At 49.0% G+C, this 23,629-nt stretch overlaps 1 protein-coding gene and 1 long non-coding RNA gene across 2 annotated transcripts in view; one reads left to right on the plus strand and one right to left on the minus strand.

Annotated features, from left to right (window-relative positions):
• The window catches only part of Fhad1 (forkhead associated phosphopeptide binding domain 1), a 119,575-nt gene that overhangs the window by 83,848 nt on the left and 12,098 nt on the right, over positions 1-23,629 (minus strand). The window contains exons 3-6 of the mRNA XM_021160433.2: positions 23,386-23,592; positions 11,775-12,015; positions 6,155-6,264; positions 2,813-3,055 (exon numbers count right to left, since the gene is read on the minus strand). Coding sequence (XP_021016092.1) covers positions 2,813-3,055; positions 6,155-6,264; positions 11,775-12,015; positions 23,386-23,592 — 801 coding nt within the window. The remainder of the gene's footprint in view (positions 1-2,812; positions 3,056-6,154; positions 6,265-11,774; positions 12,016-23,385; positions 23,593-23,629) is intronic.
• Positions 3,675-7,436, plus strand: LOC110292836. Its single transcript, XR_002377750.1, has 4 exons — positions 3,675-3,723; positions 3,904-4,045; positions 5,763-6,092; positions 6,963-7,436. It is a non-coding gene; the product is annotated as an uncharacterized LOC110292836 (long non-coding RNA).

Consider the following 23,629-nt stretch of genomic DNA (forward strand, 5'->3'; position numbering starts at 1 on the left):
TGCCCACAGTGAGACCAAGAGGCCAGTATAGGGGATGGTGCTGCCCACAGTGAGACCAAGAGGCCAGCATAGGGGATGGTGCTGCCCACAGTGAGTCCAGGAGGCCAGCATAGGGGATGGTACTGCCCACAGTGAGGGCGGGTCTTCCTATCTAGATAGAACCTCACAGGCATGCTTGTTGTCCCTTGACCTCCACCTGTGTGCTATAGTGTGAGCACGTGCACGCGCATACACACAAACACACAGAGTCACATGTATTCACAAATAAAAACTAAAACAAAACACCCTTTCAATTATAACTGAATGCATAATAATTAAGTGTGGTTGTTGCTAAATTGTTCCTGAGTGAAGAAGTCACACCCAGGTGTTACTAGTTACTTGATCTAATACTCAAATTATGACCTGCTTTCATGGAGTCAAAGATAGGTGAACATCTGTCCTAATTTGGTTTTCTCTCTCTCTTTTCTCTCTCTCTTCCTCCTCTTCCTCCTCCTCCTCTTCCTCCTTCTCTTCTTCCTCCTCCTCTCTCCCTCCCTCTCCCTTCCTCTCTCTCTCTGGGACAGGGATTCTCTGTGTAGTCCTGGAACTCACTCTGTAGACCAGGCTGGCTTTGAACTCAGAGATCTGCCCACCTCTGCCTCCCGAGTGCTAGGATTAAAGGTATGCGCCATTACCACCCAGGCCCAGTTTGATTTCTTTTGATGTTATAAAAACCATGACCTAAAGCAACTAGGAGAGGAAAGGGTTTATTTCATTTTATAATTTATAGTCCATCATGAATTTAGGGCGGGAACTCCAGGCTGGAACCTGGAGATAGGAGCTGATGCAGAGGCCATGGAGGAGTGTTGCTTACTGGCTTGCTCTTCACGGCTTGCTCAACCTGCTTTCTAATAGAACCCAGGACCACCCAGCCCAGGGATGGCCCCACCACAGTGAACTGGGACCTCTCACATCAACCATTAATAGTTTATGTACAAGACCAACATGGCCATTCATTATTACTTTGAAATTATATGTGTGAAGGTGTGTATGCAGGTATACACGCACAGGTGTCATGTTTGTCTGTGGGGGTCAGAGGTCAACCTTGCACTTTCTTTTTCGGGAGGCGTCAACCATACTTTTTGAGACAGGGTTTCTTCCTGGGACCTGGCTTGTCTCTTCGGATAGAGGACAGACTGGCTGACTGAGGAGCCCGACGGCCTCTACCCGACCAGTGCTGCGATTATAAGGATGCACTACCATGCTCTGCCTATTTTAAATATTTTTCATTAAATTTTTTTTGAATATTTCATACATGAGTACTGTATCCATATCATTCCTACCTCCCCCTTTGACTCTTCCTATGTCCCATCCCTCTCAAATTTATGACTTCTTTATTTTACATACATACACATATATATCATACATATGATTAATTATTGCCACTACACCCATATGTGTTATATATACTATGAATTATTGTCATATAGATATACACCTGCATACACACACAAACACACACACACATATACACATACACACACATACACAGATATACAGACACACAAACACAGATATACATATACACACAGACACACACATACACATATATGCAAATATACATACACACATACACAGATACACACATACAGACACACACACATATACACATACTTTCAAACACACACTCATACACATACAAACATACATACATACATATACACATACACACACATACAAACACACACACACATACATACACACTCATACACATACACACATACACATATACACACACATACAAACACACACATACACACACACTCATACACATACACTCATACACATACACACACATACAAACATACACACATATACACACACATACAAACACACACACATACACACACACTCATACACATACACACACATACAAACATACATACATACTCATATATACACACACTCATACACATACACACACATACAAACATACACCCAGACACACACACACTCATACACTCATAAACATATACACACACATACAAACATACACGCATACACATATACACACACACTCATACACATATACACACATACAAACACACATACATATACACACACACACTCATACACATATACACACATACAAACATACACCCAGACACCCAGACACACAGACACACACACACACACACACACAGACACACACACCCTGCTGACTCTATTTAGAGTTGCTCACGGCAGGGCAGGCACACACGTTCAGGGCTGACTTGGGATTAGATAACCTATCAGGAGGAGTTCACCCCTGGAAAAGACTGATTGTCCTGCCCACAGCAGCCACTGATTGCCTGTGGCTCTTCATCCAGGGGTGGGACCTTGTGAGTCCCCAACCACTTTGCATGCCTTGTGTTTTCATAGGGTGGGATGGAACTCAGGTCCCTGCACTTACAGAGCAAGTACTTTAGATGCTGAGCCATCTCCTCGGCCCAATTGCTATCTTTATAAAACAGGAATTTGGATCTAGTTTCCAGAGAATAGAAGCTTTCTGGTAAATGGAGACCAAGTGGGGAACACATTTGATGGCACTGCCCATGGTGAAGCCAGGGACCACCACAGTCTCTCTGGGGTGTGTCAGAAGACTGTGACAGATCTAAAGAACATTCTCCAAGGCCCGACACATGCCGTACTGGGAAACAGGGCCTGTGATGGCCTTCTGTCCGTATGCTCTGTGATGTCCCAGACGCCCTCTTCCGGCTCCCCCTATCTGTGCTCGGGCTCCACTCTGACTGTGGTGTCTCTATGCTTTGAGGGGCTTGTCCCAGAGTCCTACCTGGCTTTTCATGCTCTCAATCTCCTTCTGCCTGAGATTGTCGCCTTCATCCGCGCCCTGGAGCTTCGGGTCACACCTGTTACTCTGCCTGGCTGCAGCGGCAGCGGCTGTCTCCGACAACCTTTGGCTCAGGTCGGCCACCTCAGCCTGCAGGTTCATGATCAGAGCGTCTTTATATTTGGACTCCATTTCAAAGTCAGAGAGCCGATTAACCTCTCTCCCCAAGAGCAGAATGATCTCGTCCTGTGGGGGGACAAGGGGGAGGCTTGGTGTGGGCGTGGGTGGCAAGCTGGGCCTGGTTCTACAATCTAGGAGGAACTGGGGGTCACTAAGGGAAAGGCAGGTGAGGGGGAGAGGGCAGGCAGAAGGCCCTGGAGAGACTAGAGTTGGGCTAGAACCACATATCCGGACCTAGATGCTTATAATGGAGTCTCCCAGGTATAGAATCTTTTTTTTTACCCAGAAAAAAAAAATACTTTCATGTGGTAAACCACAGCCCTGTGGAAGCCCTGTGACCCCTGGGAAGGTCAGAGGACATTCTGCACACTCCCTTACAAGGCCCATGTTCAGGGTGTTGGAGACCCAGCACAGGTAAATGGATTGGGATGCATGCGAATGCACTCTGACCATCAGGAGGACATTTTTAGTTGAATAGTTTTTATGTATTCTGAAGAGGTCATTTCTCTCTTTCTCTTCTTCTGGGAGTCCCTGTTTCCCTCTCTCCGCCCCAGGGAAAATGTATTCAGGGAACAGAGTTGAAGCAGGAAATGGAACACTGAATGCTTGTGAACACTCAGGTGGGTGGGGGGTGGGGAACTGTGGGTGGAGCTCCCCACGGGTGGAGCCAATGTACCTCCTCACTAGGAAAACACGGGAACCAAGAAATCTCTGTTTCTCCAAAGCTGGAACAGGTACCCTGAACCTCTCAGAGTGATGCAAAGACGGGAAAAACTGAATTCTAGCTGTGTGCCTGGGGAAACAGATGGTGTCACGGGCACGAGGAAGCCCGAGGGCGTTGCCAAGGACCTCTGGGTCCTTGTGAATGTCTGTTGCAGCTCTTCCAGGAGACTATGTTTCTTCTGTATCTTCAGCATTTTACCCAGCCTCATCCACAGTGAGCCACCCTGGGCCTCCACACTCAGCAGCACAGAACTGATAATCTTTTGTGCCACAGAGATCTACTGGGCACCTACTGTGTGCTGGGCTCTGCACTGGATGTAAACAAACCTTCAGGTACAGTGTCCTGCCGTGGCTTCCGTTCTCTCTGGTCCTGTCCCTGGTCTCTATGCCCTCCTTAAGGGAATGTCATCTGTTCCTTCCGGGTGGCTTTGGTAGGAGTGGATGTCAATCAAGTAGCTCACTTCCTGTCCTTCCTGCTCCTGTCCCTGTGACCCAGGCTGGTCAACCAGTTGGTTTTGGTGTGGATTTTGGGTGGGGGCAGGGGTTCCTGCCTCTCTTTGGATCATGGACATGTACAGAGCTTGACCATAATCATCCGGTCAGCCCAGGGAGCTAGCCTGCTGGGGACTATCAAACTGCAGGAAAGACAAAGAGTAGAACAGGCAACAGGGACATTCCAATGACATCCCTGAAGATCCTGGATGTAGCCATGCCTGAGGCTTGATAGCCTTTCTTTTTTCTTTTTTTAACTATTTACTTGTTTTATGTTTATAAGCGTACTGTCACTGTCTTCAGACACACCAGAAGAGGGCATCAGATCCCATTACAGACGGCTGTGCGCCACCATGTGGTTGCTGGAAGAGTAGGCAGTGCCTTTAACTGCTGAGCCATCTCTTCAGCCCCGCTTGCCAGCCTTTCAATAAGACTAGCTAATGAACATTTTCCACCCCCATTGTTGACTGCCACTTGTCCTTGAAGGGGCTTGGGAAATCAGGGCATAAAAGGCTCAAAATAGCAAAAACAATTCGGTTTTCACTTTATTCCCACCTTAATAGGAGTTACGACGACAGCGGTAGATCAAATGTGACAAATACTTTGTGGCTTTTGTCACTGAGTGGTATCAATGTCTACTGTCCACCAAGCCTCAACAAGTCTGTGGCTCCAGGGGATGGACGGAAGCTAACAGAGGTTACAGTACAGAGTGAGCTCTGAGTAAGCTGTCAGGATGCTGTGGTATCTGCCCTGGGACCCGGGGGCTGCTCTGCTGGGGAGACACTGCACGCACAGGGCTTGCCATTTCCCCATCTGGCTGAAGGCCCAGACCTACGGCTGCTACCACCTAAGAGCGTCAGCCCACAGCACTCTGAGTTGACTGTAGCTGTGTATAAGCACCCACAGGGGAATGCCGTGCAAGCCAAATCACGGGAGACATGGGAATGGTGGAGACACTAGAGTTTGGGGTGGCTTGCTGCCGGGTGACAGACAGGTAGCTTCTTATCGTACCACAGCACCTCACAGTCTGGTCTCAGGACACCAACCTCAGAACTGTCTCCTGGCCCTAGCTACAATGCTCTTAAGACCATGATCCCGAGTGTCAAAGGACCCGGTGTTCCTGAAAGAACTTCTTGGGCTCAGACGTCTGTCTGTATGGAAATTGAGGGGCTGTATTTTGGGTCTCATGTAGCCCAGGCTGGCCCTGAGCTTATAATATAGCTCAGGATGACCTTGAGCCTCTCATCCTCCTGTCTCCACCTCGGAGTACTGGGATCACAGGTGTGTGTCACCTGCCTGGTTTATGCAGTGTTAGGGACCAAAGCCAGGACCTCGTTCGTGTCAGGCGAGCAAGCTACCAGCTGAGCCACTCCTGCCTGCTCAGGGTTTCCTTTCTGTTTTCAACCTGTGGCTGGATGGGGAGTAGTCAGTGTCTGAGCTGGATTGTGCTGACTCTCTTTAGGGTTCAGCCTCCGACTTCTCTGCTTCATGTCTCTAACAGCATCGCTGTGGCTCTCCTATCTCTTACCTCAGTTCCACCCTCGCCTTCTGCCCACAGCTGGTGTGTATTTTCCCCACCGCTATGCCATCACTTGGGGCTGACCAGGTGTATGAGAGAGATGCCAGACCTGGGTTCGGATTCCGTTCTATTTTTTACCCTGTGCAAACTCGGGCACGCCAGCTAACGTCTCTAAGCTGAAGTTCCCTCATCAGTGAAGTGGAGGTGATGAAATCTGCTCTGAAGCCTTCAGAGATGAAATGAGCTGATGTTAGGGGCTCAGCCTGGATCATAGTACATGCTCAACAAACCGTCTGTGAGACTGTTATTATCTAGGACACAATTGTCTATTAAATAAATGGTTCCTTGGACCCAGGACACAGAGAAGAGGTGACAAGTTCCCTGGGGCTTCTGACTACTAGTGCCCTGTAGACCCCCAAGCTCCCCCTCACCTTGTCTTGCTGGCTTAGGTCGTGGTCCATGAAGATCTCGGTGGGAGGTATCGTCCCGGAGAGTCCATCCATCATGCATTGCTCTGACATGTCCATAGCGTTGGCCCACACTGCATGACATCCACAGAGAACAGGGCGCTGAGGGCTCCCCAGCTTGGAGGGGGCCCCACACTCTGAGCTACTTATGGTTTTTCTTCGAAGGTCATACTATATGTTGCTTCTGAGAGGGAGCCTTGTTATATAGCCTGAGCTGCCCCAAACTCACCATGTAGCACAGGGTGGCTTCAAATTCTCTGTGGTCTTCCCACCTCAGCCTTCTGAGTGCTGGGGTTACACACATAAGCCACTACACCTTGCTCTGTGTTCTATAATTTTCACTGGTGGTATCATTATCACCACCATCATCATCATCTAAATAGAGTCTCACTATGTAGCTGTGGCTGACTTGGAATTCCTTATGTAGACCAGGCTGGCCTCACACTCACAGAGATCCACCTGTCTCTGCTTCCCAAGTGCTGGGATTAAAGGCATGTGGCACCATGCCCAGTCCTTATTATATTTTCTTAAACTTGTGTTTGTATGTATGCCTGTGCGTTCCTGTGTACATGCTGGTGAGACGGTGTGTGTGCACACGTGTGTGGGTGCCTGCCAAGGCTAGAGGCTGACATCACATGTGTGCCTCCCTCATCCTCCTGTCCCTGCCTCCCTGTTGCTGTGATTACATATGCACACTACCCTGCTTTTCACGGGTGCTGGGGACCTGAACTCGGGGTCTCCCTGCTTTGGCAGCGGCCACCTTATTCACCAGGTCTTGCTCCCAGATGTTTCTCTGACTTGAATAGTTCAGAGCCATGTGTGTGTTGAGAGGCAACGGCATCTCTGTGGAAGGCCTGGCCAGGAGAGCAGACAGCTCACCTCACTTCTCCATTGCTCTGTGGCCTGCCGATCACCGATGCACCTTTCTCTGCTGCACTAAGATCTGGTGACCATGAGGGGAACATGAAGCCGCTCTCTGCCTTGCTTCCACATAAATAATTCAGCGATACTAACAGTCTCTATCGCACAGCGCGATTACGAAGTTAGATATATAAGATATAGAGTTGTGCTGGCTCTGAAATGTACCGTGTAGCCCAGGCTGCCTCTGAAAGGCACTGTGTAGCCCAGGCTGGCCCTGAACACATGGCAGTCCTCCTGCCTCAGCCTCCTGAGTGCTGGGATCATAGACACAAGTCATTATGTCCATATAATGCTTGAAAAATATATGGTCTTATTATTTTTAACTATATGCAGCATGTGTCTGTGTGTGTGTGTGGGGGGGGGTGTACTGCAGGTGCAGGAGGAGGCCTGAGATATTGTATTCCCAGGAGCTGGAGTTACAGATGGTTGTGAGCCACCATGTGGGTGCTGGGAACTGAACTTCAGTCCTCTGCAAGAGCATCCAGTATTCTTATCTCCTGAGCCATCTCTTCAGTTTCCTATTGCCTTTTTTAAAAAAAAATAAAGTTTGGGGGCTGGAGAGATGGCTCAGTGGTTAAGAGCACTGGCTGCTCTTCCAGAGGTCCTGAGTTCAATTCCCCCGCACCTGCATGGTGGCTCACAACTGTCTCCATGTTCCGTTCCAGGAGATCTGATGCCTTAGTTTCTTCTGGTTCTGCAGGCACAGCATTCATGTGCTGCACAGGGACACACGCAGGCAAGGCATCCTTGCACATCAAACCAAATAAACAAATCTTTAAAAAGCTGTGAGCCATGTGGAGTGGTGCGCCCCTCTAACCCCAGCTCTCGGAAGGCAGAGGCAGGCAGATTTCTGTGAGTCTGAAGCCAGCTTGGTCTACAGAGTAAGTCCCAGGATGGCCAGGGCTTCACACTGAGACTCTGTCACAGAGCCAAACAAACCAACACACATTAAAAATAAAGTTTTACATGGTCCCAATCACTCACTTCAGGTTCTTCTACAGTGGCTGCATTTTGCTCCATAAGGACAGAGGCCTGTAATTCACTTACCCAAGGGCTGAGACAGGCAAAGGAAAAATGAGTTTTCTCCAGTGGAGGCTCAATGGGTGTACAAACCACACCTCAGGGTAGGCTCATGCCCAGAAGTACATGGCCAACAACACAAACAACTCAATGCAGGGTGTGAAGGACTTGCTTTGTCCCACGGTGCTTTGAGCATTTTTTTTTCCTTTTTCTTTTTAATCTTATAGATCTTTTGGTTATATATTATGGTTTCTAATTTTGTCTTCCTAGGTTTTCTGTGAGTGTGTATAGCTCACATTCTGCATGTATGTGTTTCTAGTGATTGTTCTTGGCATCCCACGGTTTGTTTTGCCCTATTCTGGTTTTTTTGCTTTTGTTTCATCTTAGTCTTATAAATTATTATTGTCATTTTAGATGCCTGTTTGTATTCTGATGAGAGAAAGAATGGGGTATGGATCTGGGTAGGTACAAAAGAAGGAAGGATCAGGGAGAAGCTGCGGGGGAGGGGGAGATCATAATCCAAATATACTGTATGAAAAATCTATTTTCAATAAAAAATACCAGAGAGGCAGACAGACAGACAGACATACACACACAAACACATACACACGCACACAAGACAGACAGAGAGAGAGACAGAGAGACAGAGAGACAGAGAAAGAGAGATAGATCACAAGTTCAAAGCCAGCCTAGATAACTTAGTGAGACCTTGTCTCAAAAAACTTAAGAATGTAAAGCTGGTCTGTGTCTGTGTCTGTCTGTGTCTGTCTGTGTCTGTGTCTGTGTCTGTGTCTGTGTCTGTGTCTGTGTCTGTGTCTGTGTCTGTGGCTGTGGCTGTGGCTGTGGCTATGTCTGTGGCTGTGGCTGTGGCTGTGGCTGTGGCTGTGTTGTGGTTGGGCTGTGTCTGTGTCTGTGTCTGTGGCTGGTCTGTGGCTGTGGCTGTGGCTCTGGCTCTGTCTGGGCTGTGTCTATGTCTGTGTCTGGGCTGTGGCTGTGGCTGTGGCTTGGGGATAGAGCACTTGACTAGATGGCGCCAGGCCCTGGGCTTGATTCCTTGAACATCAATGGCCTCTGCACAACTGAACTGTACCAGATGAGCACCGACAACTGTCCCTCCCATCCAAGACAAACTCTGTCCTTCTGGTAGCATAAGCCAAGTAACCCTTTCTTCCCTGGATTTCTTTTGGTCATTTGAAAACAGCAACAGAGAAGTTACTCTAATAGATTTGGGAAGGTGTCTCACCCCCAACCACATGACAGCGACATGTTGGAGGCGGACTCGCCAGCCCTGGAGAAGCCTTTGGGAACCTTAGTCCTGGCCAGCTCCATAAATTCTATCTCATTACTATCCTGAGCCACAGCATGGGTTGAGTGACCCCAAATCCCTGGCTACAGACACTACAATACACAAGGTCTTTATTCAGTTGGGGGGGGGGCTGTTGGGCTTGGGATAATTTGTTACACAACAATTAACAACTGATACCAACTCTATGTGTAAGCTCTATACTAAAAGACAAAATATATTAAATTATAGTTTATGGTGTCCATGCTAAAATGTTTAGGGAGAATACTACAGATATGTACAATGTGCTTCGAAATGCATAAAACAACAAGTTGGCGCCATTAATGAAGGATGAAGCAAATAGATTTAAAATAAATAATAAGGGGCTAGAGAGATGGTTCAGAGGTAAAGAGCACTGGCTGCTCTTCCAGACTGAGTTCAATTCCCAGTACCCACATGGCCGTTCACAGTGGTCTATAACTTCAGTTCCGGGGGCGGGGGTGGGGTGGGGGCTCTGACACCCTCTTCTGGCCTCCATGGGTACTGCATGCATGTGGTGCACAGCCTTAAATGAAGGCAAAAACACCCAAACATATAAAATAAACTAATATAAAGTAAAATAGTTTAGCAGAATATTAAGGATAGAATTAGGTGGAGGATCTCTGAAAAATCATTTCTGTGTGTCAGCACTAAGGATGGAGCCAAGGGCCTTGCACAAGACATCCTCCCACTGAACGATACGCCCTGGATCTTTCTACCTTTTATGTGGAGGCAGGATCCTGTTGTGTTACCCAGACTTGAACTTGAACTTGCTCTGTAGCTCAAGCAGGCACTGAAGCCGAGACCCCCTCAGCCTCAGCCTTCCAAGTAGGACCCACTCTGTATATTTGGAAATGTTTGAGTCCAAATGTTGGGGGGGGGGTGACAGGCTGCTTCCAGGGTCTGGGTGACTCATTTGATGATGGCGGTGTCGGCCCTAGAGGTCCATTTGCCTCCTCCTTTGCCCCAACAGTCCACATCCTAAGTATGATTTTAGTGATGGAGGATGGTAACTAGGTGAAAGGTCATGAAAGGCCAGAGGAGGAAGTGGAGCACACCAAGACGCCAGGGACTCGGGCTGTGGAGCTGAGGCAGAGAAGACTAAGCAGGAAACCTTGATCAAGCCGCCATGGAGGAAGACTGGCGACTGTGTCCAAGGCCTGAATTGACATCTGCTCTGCTGCTAGGGCTACTGTGGCCAAGAGGACAGCAATGGACAGAATATCCTATCCCCAAAGTCTTTCCCCACACTAAAAAGCTGTGAGTGGGCGCTCAGGTGATGCAGAATGTTAAAGTAGACTAGAGTGGATGGATCTACCCTCCGGGGAAGTGCTTTCTCTGGTAAGCCTCCCTCTCTTCTCCCAGGCACTGTGGTGACCAGTCATTTTTACACCTTCCCAGGGGCTCTGGTGGGCAAATAGGGTTTCAGTTACCAACACGTCTGCTTGTGTGCCAAAGAGAATCATGTGGATCTTGCTGAACATAGTATGTCCATGAACACGCATGTACATATGCCCACAGTCTGCCCGGGAAACTTCAGTGTGGAGTGGGGCTCTGCTGCAGTCTTAGAGACAAATCCAGAGCTCAAAGGAGTAATCCAGATGTTACAACTCCGCAGCTGGATGCTTCCAGATGTTACAACTGCGCAGCTGGATGCTTCCAGATGTTACAACTGCACAGCTGGATGTTTCATTGTATTTTGTTTACCTTTTTCTCTTCCTCCCTTCTCTTTCTTTTTTATTTCTTGAGACAGGGTTTCTCTGTGTATCCCTAGCTGTCCTGGAACTCACTTTGTAGACCAGCCTGGCCTCGAACTCATAGAGAACCACTTGCCTCTGCCTCCCGAGTGCTGGGATTAAAGGCGTGCGCCACCATGTCCAGCCCCACCATATCTGTTTTTATGCAAACCCAGAACGTCATGCATACTATAGGCTAACACTCTACTGACCTACATCCCCCATTCTCCCTCTTTACGTAACCTTTTTTTTTTAAATGCTTCATTTACTTTTAACTCTGTGTGCACGTGTGTGCGTCCGCACGGACACATGCTTATGCCCCCTAGCATTTCCTAGGAGGTCAGGGGACAACTTGAAAGAATTAGTTCTCTCCTTCTACCTTATGGGTTCTGGGAGTCAAACTCAGGTTGTCAGACTTGGTGGCAGGCCCCTTTCCCTATTCAAGCCCTTTTGCCTGCCCATCATTATACTTTTTACAACTAGTTATAGTCTATATTCAGAGTCCGAGGAAAGTGAAAACCAAGGTTAACCTATCTTCATGGCTTTACATCCTTGTCTGAAGCCACCCCCCACCCCACACACCTACCTTGGTTGATGACAGGGGACTTTGGGTCCATCACAAAGGAAAACATCTTCCCGCTGGCACTCATGGGCCGCTGGTGAGGGGCAGGCGGGACCATGGTGGGTCTGGGACAACCCTGCGACCAACTTCTCTGCACTGTTGCTGGCTGGATACCGTGGTGGAAGGGCATGTCGGGTGGCGAGGATGACAGGTGTGGCTGTGGACTTGGCCAAGGTGCTGGGCCCCTTACCCATGGGCAGGAGACCTGTGGGACAGATGGGAGGCTCAGGGGAGGTGGTGTTTAGGCACAGCATGGCTTGTCCCAAGACCCAGCTTGTGAGTCGCTCCCTCCGAGAAACCTTCTTGCATGTTCCTCGAGTTTGGGACAATGACCCTTGCATGGGACGCTAGGTCACCATCATACTCCAGCAAGAGCTCCCCATTTATGCACTCAGTGTAGGTGACCCTGAGGATGGACAAGGTCATATTGTAAAGATGTGATGTGAGAATCAGGCCTGGGCACTTGCAGTACACACACCCCCCCCACACACACATACACACACACCGCCCCCTCTCTCACAGAACCTGACAGGCACCTAACACACTCCCAGGGGCCAAGGTCTCTGCTCTGGGGAGTGAGTTCACATCAAAGTGGGTACTGTGGCCACACACCCTGCTCCCCACCTCCTGCCTAGGAACCAGAGAAGCCTGGCTGCAGGTCGGTGCTGTGCAGCCTTTCCATCCTCAGTTACGTCTAACTGGAGATCTCACTTTTGCCATGGGGTTGGGGGGTGGGGGTGGGGTTGATTCTTCTCCTCAGAGCTTCTGCCTGTGTTGTCAATCTTGGTTCTAGGGCCTGATCTCTCCTCAGAGCTCCCGGCATCCTGTTGTCTCTGTCTGTCTGTCTGTCTATCTGTCCGTGGTGTTAGCAAATGATGGCAGTAAGTTCTAGACCCACATCGATCCATCTCGGTTGGTGTCCTCCTGAGTCCCTCATCCAGGACTTTTCACACGTGACATCTCCCAAGCCAGGGACATAGTGCTGACCCTCTGAGCCACAGAGGGATGCCACAGCAGGGACCAGGCCTTCCCTCCTCCTTACCCACCCCGTATCTGTATCCGCAGCTCCTGCAGCGAGTGCTAGGTGCACAGACAGGGGCATGAAGGGAAGGGTGAGGCAGGTTACTGAGAGTCAGGCCAGCCCCAGGGACCCTCCCCTCCCCCACAAGTCAATTCCTCTATCCACACTAGTGTCGAGAGGATCTCTAAGTACTATTTGGAAGAAGAATCACGTGTCAATAAAAATGCTGTTGGCCTATTGGCTTAGGCAGGAACTAGGGAGGGTGGAAGTTCCAGGACAGAGATAGAACTATGGGGGAAGAAACAGGCTGGAGACAGAGGATTCAGCCCCAGACACAGAGGAAGATGGTCGCATGTAACTGAGGACCAGGTAACCAGCCAAACGGCCGAACTTTGAACAGCATAATAGGACGATTAAGTTATGAATTGGTTAGGGAACAAACCAAAGCATTTGGCCAAGGCATATGTAAATATATTTCAGTCTTGGAGAACTCAGTAACAACACACTGTGGGCTGTGTACGCCTCCCAAGGCTGGGAACTTGGGGGTGGGGTGGGGCACTGCCTCACCCGCCTTCATCTTCAGCCTCCCCAACACCTGGCTGCAGCAGATGCCTCACTGGCAGGCACCCTGAGTCTGGGAGCCCATGAAGGTGTCTGGCTGCTTCCCCCAGGAGGAACGTCAGGGTCCATCCCCTTGGGAGAGGCAATATGGTGTGGAGCTGACGCAGAACTTGTAATGAGGTGTCTCCCCTGTGCTTTTTCCTTCAGTGATGACGGCAACGGCGCTGTTGTCTGCTGCACAGGGCTCACCTATTCCCGTGATGCCCTTGGATGAGTCATCCAAGTTCAGGGCACACTGGAGAGGGCCAGGCTCTAAGTCTCAGCCTCCCTGTCTCCTGCCTCCTCTGTCTTTCCTCCCCTCTCTTCTCCTTTCCCCGTCCCCCTCCCCCCTCCCTTCCCTCCCCTCCCCTCCCCTCTCTATGTTCTCTCTATGTCTATCCCCCTCCCCCTGCCCCTGCCCCTGCCACATGGTATGCCCATGCCCTGCCTCTGTCTCCTCTCTCTGGGAATACCCAGGATACTTTGCAAGTGCCAACCTGTACTAGGAAGCCTACTAGCCTACACTGGACCCACGAGGAACAGATAGAATGTTCTAAACTGGAGCCTGCTGAGATCTCTTCTGTAGTGTCTCCATCAAAAGAAGGCTGCCCGCTGCACAGGGGCCTGACCTGGTCTAAAACAGGTCAAGGATCCTGGGCTTCCCAGAAGAGTCAGGGATATCAAGAAGAAAAGCATCCAGGGAATCCGAGTCACCTGGGAAAGCTGACCCACTGACCCACTGACCCACTGACCCACTTAGAATCCGTTGCCAGGAAGGGAACAAGGCTGACTCCTGCTCCTAGCTGGGCCCATTGGCCTCAGTTTTTTTTCTAGACTGTTCTAACTGGATTAATAGATGCTTGCTGAGCATGCGGACAGAATGCATCTCGGTGAACCACCTGCCAGAGTTCTGAGCAATGAGTAACGCCACCTCCCAGACCACAGGCAGGACCCACTCTGTGCCACTGGATCCAGGCAATCTCCCTGTCCCAAGTAATAGTCACATTCTTTGACTTGACTATAAGGATTTGTTCAAGGAACATGTGATCCAATCAGGGTTGAGTGTACTAGGCTAGACCCTAGGATCTCCTAGCTGACTCTCTGGACTTGAGAAGGTAGCAACACCAAGAAGGAGCCAGGGAGAAGAGGGGAAGGAGGAGGAGCCAGGGAGGAGAGGGGAAGGAGGAGGAGCCAGGGAGGAGAGGGGGAAGGAGGAGGAGCCAGGGAGGAGAGGGGAAGTAGAGCTCTGAAAAATTGCAAATGAGCCAAACCCCAGAAAACGTGTTGAGTGTGGGGGTGCACACTTGTAGCCCCAGAGCTTGTGAGGCTGAGGCAGGGTGAGCCTGAGGGCTATGTGTAAAAGCGTGCTTATGAATAGTGTTCAGTATATCACTCATGCTGCTTTGCACTGTGTCTTTTTTTTTTTTTTGAGACAGGGTTTCTTCTCTGTGTAGCCCTGGCTGTCCTGGAACTCACTTTGTAGACCAGGCTGGCCTAGAACTCAAAAATCTGCCTCCCTCTGCCTCCCGAGTGCTGGGATTAAAGGCGTACGCCACCACGCCCGGCCTGCACTGTGTCTTATAACTGTGTATAACTTATAACTGTGTCTTTCTACTCCCTTTCCTCCCCACTTTTCCTTTCTCTCTCTTTGACCTTGACTGCTCTGCGTATGCCATACAAGCCGGACCCCTTTACCCACTCAAATCTGGGCTAATGGAACAATGTGGTTTTTGTTTGTTTGGTTTGTTTTTAAAGATGATGTGTTTATGTCTGTGTATGGAAGTTAGAGGTGTCAGGGCTCCTGAAGTAGGAGCAGCAGTTGGTGCTGGGGACCTAATTCAGGTTTTCTGAGAGAGCGGTACATACTCCTATCCGCTGAGCCACCTCTCCAGACCTGAGCTGGGTCATCTTATGATTGGCTTATTTCTCTTAGTGCATCGCCCTCCAGAGTTAAAGCACTGCTGCAGGTGTCTGCGGTAGAATCAAATGGGTGTGCTGTTGTTCCCTGTTGTAAGTCCCCAGGAAGGACCCTCTCACGTATGCATGTTCTAAACAGCCGTGTGCGCACTGGTAAGGGCGTGTCTGTCAGTCAACTTTCAATCTAGATGAGACCTAGGTGGTGCCTCAGAATGGGGTGTGGCTCAGTGGTTTTAGGATTATGCAGCCCCCAACTTCAGAGAGAGAGAGAGGGGCGGGGGGAGAGTGAGTGCCTGGGTGAGAAGGGGGTGGGGAGAGAGAGAGAGAGAGAGACTGAGACCCAAGCACCATGGATCTCAAAGAGTTAGCTGAGCATCAGACCTTCCTTGACTACACCTCGGGTGAATGACAGCCTTTATTTTTTTTAAAAAAGTGGGCGCATGAGTGTGTGTGTGCATGCGCACTGGCATGTATATGTGTATAAGTGTGTGCGTGTGTGAGTGAGAAACTGTGTGTACACATGTGTGTGTGCGTGTGCGCATGTGTTTATGTGTGTTCGCCTGTGTGAATGTGCATGTTGGCCAGAGGTTGACATTGGGGTGTCCTCCTCAGATGTGTCTCCATCTTAATCATTTTTTAAAGACAGGGTCTCGCACTGAACCTTGCTGTTTGGGTCATATAGATCCTCACAGCCTTCTGGGTGAGTGGTCAAGTTGGAACAGTGGACTCCAGGTTCAGGAAATGACCTTACATCGAGGGTCATGGAGGAAGACCCCCAACATCAACCTCTGACCTCCACAGGCAAGAGTGCACCTACACACACACACACACACACACACTCGCCCCAACCCCGCTCCCCTGCAAAGTCAGTGATGGAGAAAACATTAACAATGCAGGGGACAAGAGTTGTATCTGTAGCCGCTACATTCTGGACAGCAGACACGCTCCTCTGGTACGTGGACGCTAGCATCCGATGCACCAGAGAAGGCTACTAGGAGTTGGGGCTGTTGATGGACAGGTGAGGTCCCTCCCCATCACGGCTTCTTTCGCATGGACCCCGCCAATACTTAGCCTACATAACTCACTCACGTGCCCGTTGTCACTGTGTGCTGGAATGGGGATCCAAGTTTGCAGACAGACAAAATCCAATGGCAACACTTTTGAGACTTAGTGCGGTCTGGGAGTCACAACCGCAAGCATCCATGTGACTGTTTGTAGGGGACGTGTTCTACACTCTATGGGTAACCCCATGCTATCCACACAGGCTTCTTTTTTTTTCCAGAGAGCTCCTGATTAAACGCTGACTGACGGGTTGCTGGCTGGGTCTGGGGCCTGGCATAGTGCCAGACACTCACTGACTGGCGTCTGCCAACCCACCTTGGACTCACACTTGGCAAAAAAAGGGATTTGGCTGATTCTGGGGCTGGGACAGGGAAAAGGACGTCCTGAGCCCCAGGGATTCTTGCAATAGCAGAAAACAGGGTAACTGCAAGACAAAACAAAAGCAACTGAGAAAACAGTGTGGGTGTGTTGCAGAGACCAGCACCCAGCCTGAAAGGAGCACTCAGTATCCAAGGCTAGACCAATTTGCATGCCGGGATAAAAGACAGGCCAGGGGCTAGGGAGATGGCGCAGTTGGTAAAATCCAACTTGCTGCCTACGCGCAGAGACCCAAGTTCAATAATAACCCGCACATACATAAAAAGCCCCATGTGCTGGCTCACGCGCTTAATGGTAGCACCAAGGAAGTGGAGACAGGGGATCCCTGGGATTCACTGCCCAGCCAGTGAGCTCCAGCCACTGAGAGACCATGTCTCAAGGTAAGGCAGATGGTAATAACTCAGAGGGTTGTCCTCTGGCTTCCACATACACCCACACATGTTCTGAAGCCTCACACACTCTCCACAGAAATAAATAACAGTTAATTGTAATTCAATGTGTAAAGTAAATAGACCCGAGACTATCCTGCTATATACAAGGGAGTAAAATAAACACCGAGAGAGAGGAGGAATCTTCCTTGCAGAAGATCTTGGGGTAGGCAGAAACCTCTGTAATGGAAATCCCTGTGACTACACTTCCCCCATAGGTGTCTCGGGTCCCCCGTGGAGGCTGAGCTATAACCAGTGACTTACTACTTGTTTCCAGAGAGCAGAAATAATGAGTCTACCACAGAGAAGCCTGGCAGGCACCGCCCTCATCCAGAGAGAAGGTGACACCTGTGGGAGTCAGTAGACATCGGGTGCCCCTGAGAGGGTGGGGCACTAAGTCTATGTCACCTTAGTTGGTCAGGGCCTTCTGAAAGCTTTGACCCAGTCTAATCAGAGGAAGGTCTCTGGTGTATTCAGACTGAGGGGCAGTCTCCAGGATGTCTGGCCAAGACTCCTCGGGACTGCCAAGGAGAGAAAATGTTGCATAGAGTGGGGTGCAGGAGTTGAATGCAGCATAGGTCCTGGCTGGGGTGTGGGTCCTGGGGTGCAGTTATAGTAACGAAACACAGTGGATCCTATCTCTGTTCATGACATTTGTTGACAGTGGGGCAACTGGAAAAGGTGTCAGTGAACGGTTACCGTTACAGCCTTTCTATAATTATGTTAAAATAAGGCTGGTGTGTTCATGTGTGTGTGCATGTGTGTACATTTGTGTGTTCATGTGTGTATATACATGTGTATGCATGTGTGTACACATGTGTGTCTGTGTGTGTGCAGAAGACCCATCTACCTTAGTTCTTTCTCCTCTCTCCTCCCCTCTCCTCTCCCTTCTTCCTCCCTCCCTCCCTCCCTCCCTCCCTCCCTCCCTNCTCTCTCTCTCCCTCCCTTCCTTCCTTCCTTCCTTCCTTCCTTCCTTCCTTCCTTCCTTCCAAAACAAAGTCTCTCCTTGCCCTGGATCTCAGTTTTTTTTTTTTAATTTATCTGCTTATTTGTTTGTTTTGCAAGATCACTCTACTTTCAATGTAGCCTTAGCTGTCCTGGAACTCCCTATGTAGACTAGGCTGGTTTTGAACTCACAGGCTACCCAGCGCAGCCTCTTGAGTGCTGGGATTAAGGGCAAGTGCCACCACACAGGGATGAAATTGAATTCTGCATGTCTGCAAAACAAATACTTTATCAGCTGAGATATCCTCTTCAGCTCTGGGTTGTTTGTTTGATTTTTAGATCTTTAAGTTCAAAGACCAAAACAAACACACAAACACACATAGCACAAATTCTCCCTGCAGTGGTGACTATAGCTTGCTTGGATCCACTGCCCAGCCCTACTTCCTCTGATTTTGGAACTTTCCTTTGATATAAAAGGCCCTGGCTCTAGGATTCCATAGGCATCAGCAGGTCCCTCGAGAAGCTGCCAAGTTTAGCTCCCATACATGCATCCAAACACACGTGAAAAATCAAAGAAAGAAAAGAACAAACATGCATGTGTGTATATATACCTTATAGACATATAGAATTGAGAGAGGGGAAGCCAGAGAACAACACCAGCTGTCCTTTACAGTTGCCCCCCCCCCCCCACTTCAGTGTTTGAATCAGAATCTCTCGATGAACCTAGTGCTCATGGTTTAGCTAGCCTGGCTGGCCTTCACACCCAATTCTTTTATGTGAATGCTAGGGACCAAACTCACTTCTTCAGAGCTGGGGGGTGGGGAGAACGACAGCTCAGTAGTTAAAGCATTTGACACACAGGGTGTGAGGACTGGAGTTGGCCATGGTGGCCCACCTATAACTCCAGCCTGAGAAGGCAGAGCAGACTGGCTACTGAGACTTCCCATATCGGTGAGCTCTGGGTTTGATTGAGAATGAATGAGGTCAAAGTGCCACTGAAGATGGTTTCTGACATCATTAGGCTCCCACGTTGTCTTAGGGTTTCATTGCTGTGAAGAGACACCATGACTACGGCAACACTTATAAAGGACAGCATTTAATTGGGGCTGGCTTACAGGTTCAGAGGTTCAGTCCGTTATCATCAATGGTCTAGAGGAGCTGAGAGTTCTACCTCTTGTTTGGAAGGCAGCTAGGAGAAGACTGACTCCCACATGGCTAGGAGGAGGGTCTTAAAGCCCACCTCCACAGTGACACACTTCCTCCAATAAGGACATACCTACTCCAACAAGACCACACCTCCTAATAGTGCCACTCCCTGGGGGAACCATATTCAAACCACCATACACATGCACATGAACACTGTTAAACACATCCATGTGCCCATACACAGCAAATATGCACGGTTACATTAAAAATGTAGAGAAATCAAAGACCAAATTTAGGCTTGACAGCCAGCACTTTACCCACTGAGCTGTCTTCCCAGTCCTTCCCATTCAGTTCAGAATCCATTAGAATCCCAAGAGATCCCCCTCAGACCCAGGAAAATGCCTATGAGAGGGTGTGGCCAATCAGAGCCTCTGGCATCAGTCACATGACCACCTAAGACAAATCAATGAAAAAACAAAACAAGCCAAACTGGTGCTGGAGCTGCTGGAGAGCCCTTGCTCCCAGTGAGCGGGGTGCAGAATCTGCTGAGACAGTGAGTGAGCGAGTGAAGCTGGAAGAGATGGATTTCTGAGCATCTGTGGACCACCTGGATCAAGCCAGGCCTGAAGCAGATGCTTTCCATCTGGGTTCCTGACACGTGACAACAGTAATACTTCCTGGACAAAAAGCTCCCTGAAGACTTCATGCAAGTGCCACCCTGTGCCCACAGGCAAGGCACGCTGCAGGTTCTGACAGGCTTATTGCACATGAAACTTAAAACAGTGGCCCAGGGAGGGAGAGAATTAGAGTAAGACCGGGAGTGAAAACTTAGCGAAACAGGAAGTAAATAAAAAGCCAATCAACCAGCTACAGCCACAAACCCCAGTTCCAGTTCCAGCAGTGGTTCTCAGCCTTCCTAGTGCTGCTTTCACACAGTTCCACAAGCTGTGGTGACGCCAACCATAACATTATTTTAGTTGCTACTTCTTAACTGTAACTTTGTTACTTTTAGGGTAGCAACCCACAGGTTGAGAACCACTAAGTTACAGCTTGCTTCAGACAGAGCACAAACAAACCCATTTTCCTGCTTCTGAAGTTACATTTCGGAAACATTCCAAAGTGCTCAAAGAAAACCTCCCAGAAAAAGGACCAGGTTCCTTTGATAACTAACGCTAGTGGTGTACAGTTGCATATCAATAACCTAGCCCTTTTACCAGTTACCTCAATGTGGTAATATTGCCGAGTATGCAAATATACACATTTGCATATGTATATCTACCGTTGCTCTTTTAAAGAGACAGTGGTAAGACTGTTCAAAGTCTATTTTTTTCTCCTTACTTCTCAGTTAGCTGAGTAAATTATTAACTGGCACGGCCCTAGGCAAACAAAAGAGGGCTCAGTCCCTTTTTCTTTGAGGGATTGAGCGGAGTATTCCCAGGGAAGGTTGGTAAACTCACAGCGGGGCAGGTAGAAAGCATTTTTGACTTTGCCAGCGGATCAGGAAGGTGAACAAGGCAACAGCCACATGAACAGGCAAGGCTGTGTCCTGATAGAACTCCATTTACAAGGCAGTTACTGGACTCTGCTCAGTGCAAGAAATAAGATAATTGTTCATTTTTATGTGTAAGTACACTGTAGCTGTCCTCAGACACTCCAGAATAGGGCGCCAGATCTCGTTACGGATGGTTGTGAGCCACCATGTGGTTGCTGGGATTTGAACTCTGGACCTCTGGAAGAGCAGTCGGGTGCTCTTACCCACTGAGCCATCTCACCAGCCCAATTGTTCATTTTTAAAAGTGCCTTGAGCCAGCTTAGGTTCAAACGCAGACAAACAGAGACTCTGGCTCCTCACCCAGACTCTGCTTGTCTAATTGCCTGTTCACATGAACTCAAGACAGAGGAAGGGCTGGGCATGGTGGCGCATGTCTTTAATTGGGAGGCTGAGGCAGGCAGATCTCTGAGTTCCAGGCCAGCCTGGTCTACACAGTAAGTTCAGGTCAGCCAGAGCAGCATAGAGAGACCATGTCACAAAAGCAAAAAACAAAACAGCAACAAAACGAGAGTATAAGATTATCAAGATTATTATTATCATCATATATTATTATACATTACATACTATGTAATATATAATGCATTTTATATTATATTATATCACATATTATATGTGATATATTATAATATATGTGGTATGTAATAATTTATATATTATATATTATTGGTATAAAGATTATTGTGCTTGACAAGCTTTAAAATGAACAGGCTATAAAACAAAACATGTGTATACACACACACACAAGTGAAAATAAAATAAAAATCTTTTAAACAAATGAAATAGAGACAAATGTAAGCAGGAAAGGAAAGGAGAAGGCTCCAGCGACTGACCAGGATTGTACTCCTGGTCACTCAGCCAATGAGGAAAGGGCTTGCACTGAGGTCACAGTAACTGTTCTCTGTGCTCAGTCATGGGTCAGCCACGCTGGTCAGCACTGAGGCAAGTGTTAAGTTGTAAACTGTCCTCCCTCGAGTTCACTAGTCTGAGTCAGCGCTCTTGTGTGTGTGTGGGGGGCACATTTCCCACACTCAGGGACCGAAGCTTGCTCCCTGCCTGCCCTGATTAAGGGGACAGGATTTATCTTTAAGCAACTCTGGCTCCACTTGGTTCTCTGCCTCTTCCCACTTGACAGGAGATGAGTGTGTGCTGTCTGGGCCTTAGGTAACCACCTGCATTTCGAGGAGACAGGAGGCTTCTCCCAAGATTATGTATGGGCCAGCTAGCCTGGTATACACAGTGACGAAGAAGACATCCTGTGTCTCGAAAGTGGAAGATGAGGGACAGCACCTGAGGTTGTCCTCTGTCCTCTCCACATATGCCATGGCAAACACACACACACACACACACACACACACACACACACATTTTTTTTTTAAGATAGAAAGCTGAGGAACTGAGTCCTTGTGTGTGGACATACATCTACAGAAACTCAAAAGGAGAAGAGGCTGCCCATTACTCTCGTGAATCTGCTTGGCAGAAATTGGAAACTCAAGCCCTGATCAAAGGAGTCAGTAACACCGAGGGGTTCTTATGGAGGGGGGGTGCAGGGGGGGGAGTATTTAGAAAGCACTTTGTGGGGGCTCCATGCCTCGTGAGGACTTTTGAATTTACTGAGAATGTATTTGATTTACAAGTCATAGACAGGTGGAGTTCATTTTGAGTAACTCAACCCTTGGGTGGCGCTCCTGATGGCAGCTGGCAAGCCAAGGACCTCCACACTGAGGAGGCCGTCAGGGGTGGTGGGGACGGAGATGGTGAGGTTCACTCCCTGTTGTAGTGGTAGCCATATTTTCCCAGGGGTACACACCTCAAAACCACCAGCCCCACCCTCAAAACACGCGTACTTCGTTGTAGAACGATTTCACCTTGATAAAGTGTCATTCTTAGTAAACGGTACTGGACGGGGGAGATAGCTCAGTGGGTGAGACACTTGCCTCCAAACCTCATAACCATAGCTTCCCTAAGCCTGAGGCTTCCTGAGTTTTCAGTTCTCTTTAACTTAAATCGAGATTATAATTTAGACTGTGACCTCAAATGTATTTCTGATCTGGGCCAAAATATCAACTGGCCTGTGTCGATCACCTACTTGGACATGGGTGGTCATGGCTTATAGATATACCCTGTCAATGTCAGGTACCATGGAGAAGACTGTCCCACAGAGAATCCGTGCGATCAGAGAAGAGCAGCATTGCTGAGCAGCCCAGAAGGGAGGCGCCTATCTCTGCTCTCAAAACCATCCAACTGTTTCTAGCCTCTCTGAAATCTTACTCAGGCTCTGAACTGGGCACTTTGTGGCAGTTGCATGTAACGCAGTGGAGTGCCCATTATGGGGCGCTGACACACCTCCCTCCCCAAGCCCCCTGTGGGGCACCAGAACTGGGATTGAGTTGAGTCTTGTTGCTATGCCATGTGTGGGCAGTGTGGGGTTGCACAGTGCTTCCAGTGGCTGCATCTGAGAACAGGACAGCAAGCACAAGCCAGCATAGCACCCCACCCCCACACGCCACCACGTAGAGATGGGCTCACCGGGGATGGGTTCTCAATGACCAGCTCGTAGGTCATCCCTGCAGACCCGAACCGCAGAATGTCCCCAGGGATCAGCTTCACCGCCACATTCTGAATGTGGCACTCGTTGACAAACGTGCCGTTGCGGGAGTTAAAGTCCTGAAGGACGAAGGTGCCCTCGGCCTCGTTGAATTCAATGAGGGCATGGTGGTTGTCTATATCTGCGGACTGAGATAGAGGAAGTGGAGGTCAGGAAAATGAAAAT

This window comes from Mus caroli, chromosome 4 (assembly GCF_900094665.2).
Source record: "Mus caroli chromosome 4, CAROLI_EIJ_v1.1, whole genome shotgun sequence".
Taxonomy (NCBI): domain Eukaryota; kingdom Metazoa; phylum Chordata; class Mammalia; order Rodentia; family Muridae; genus Mus; species Mus caroli.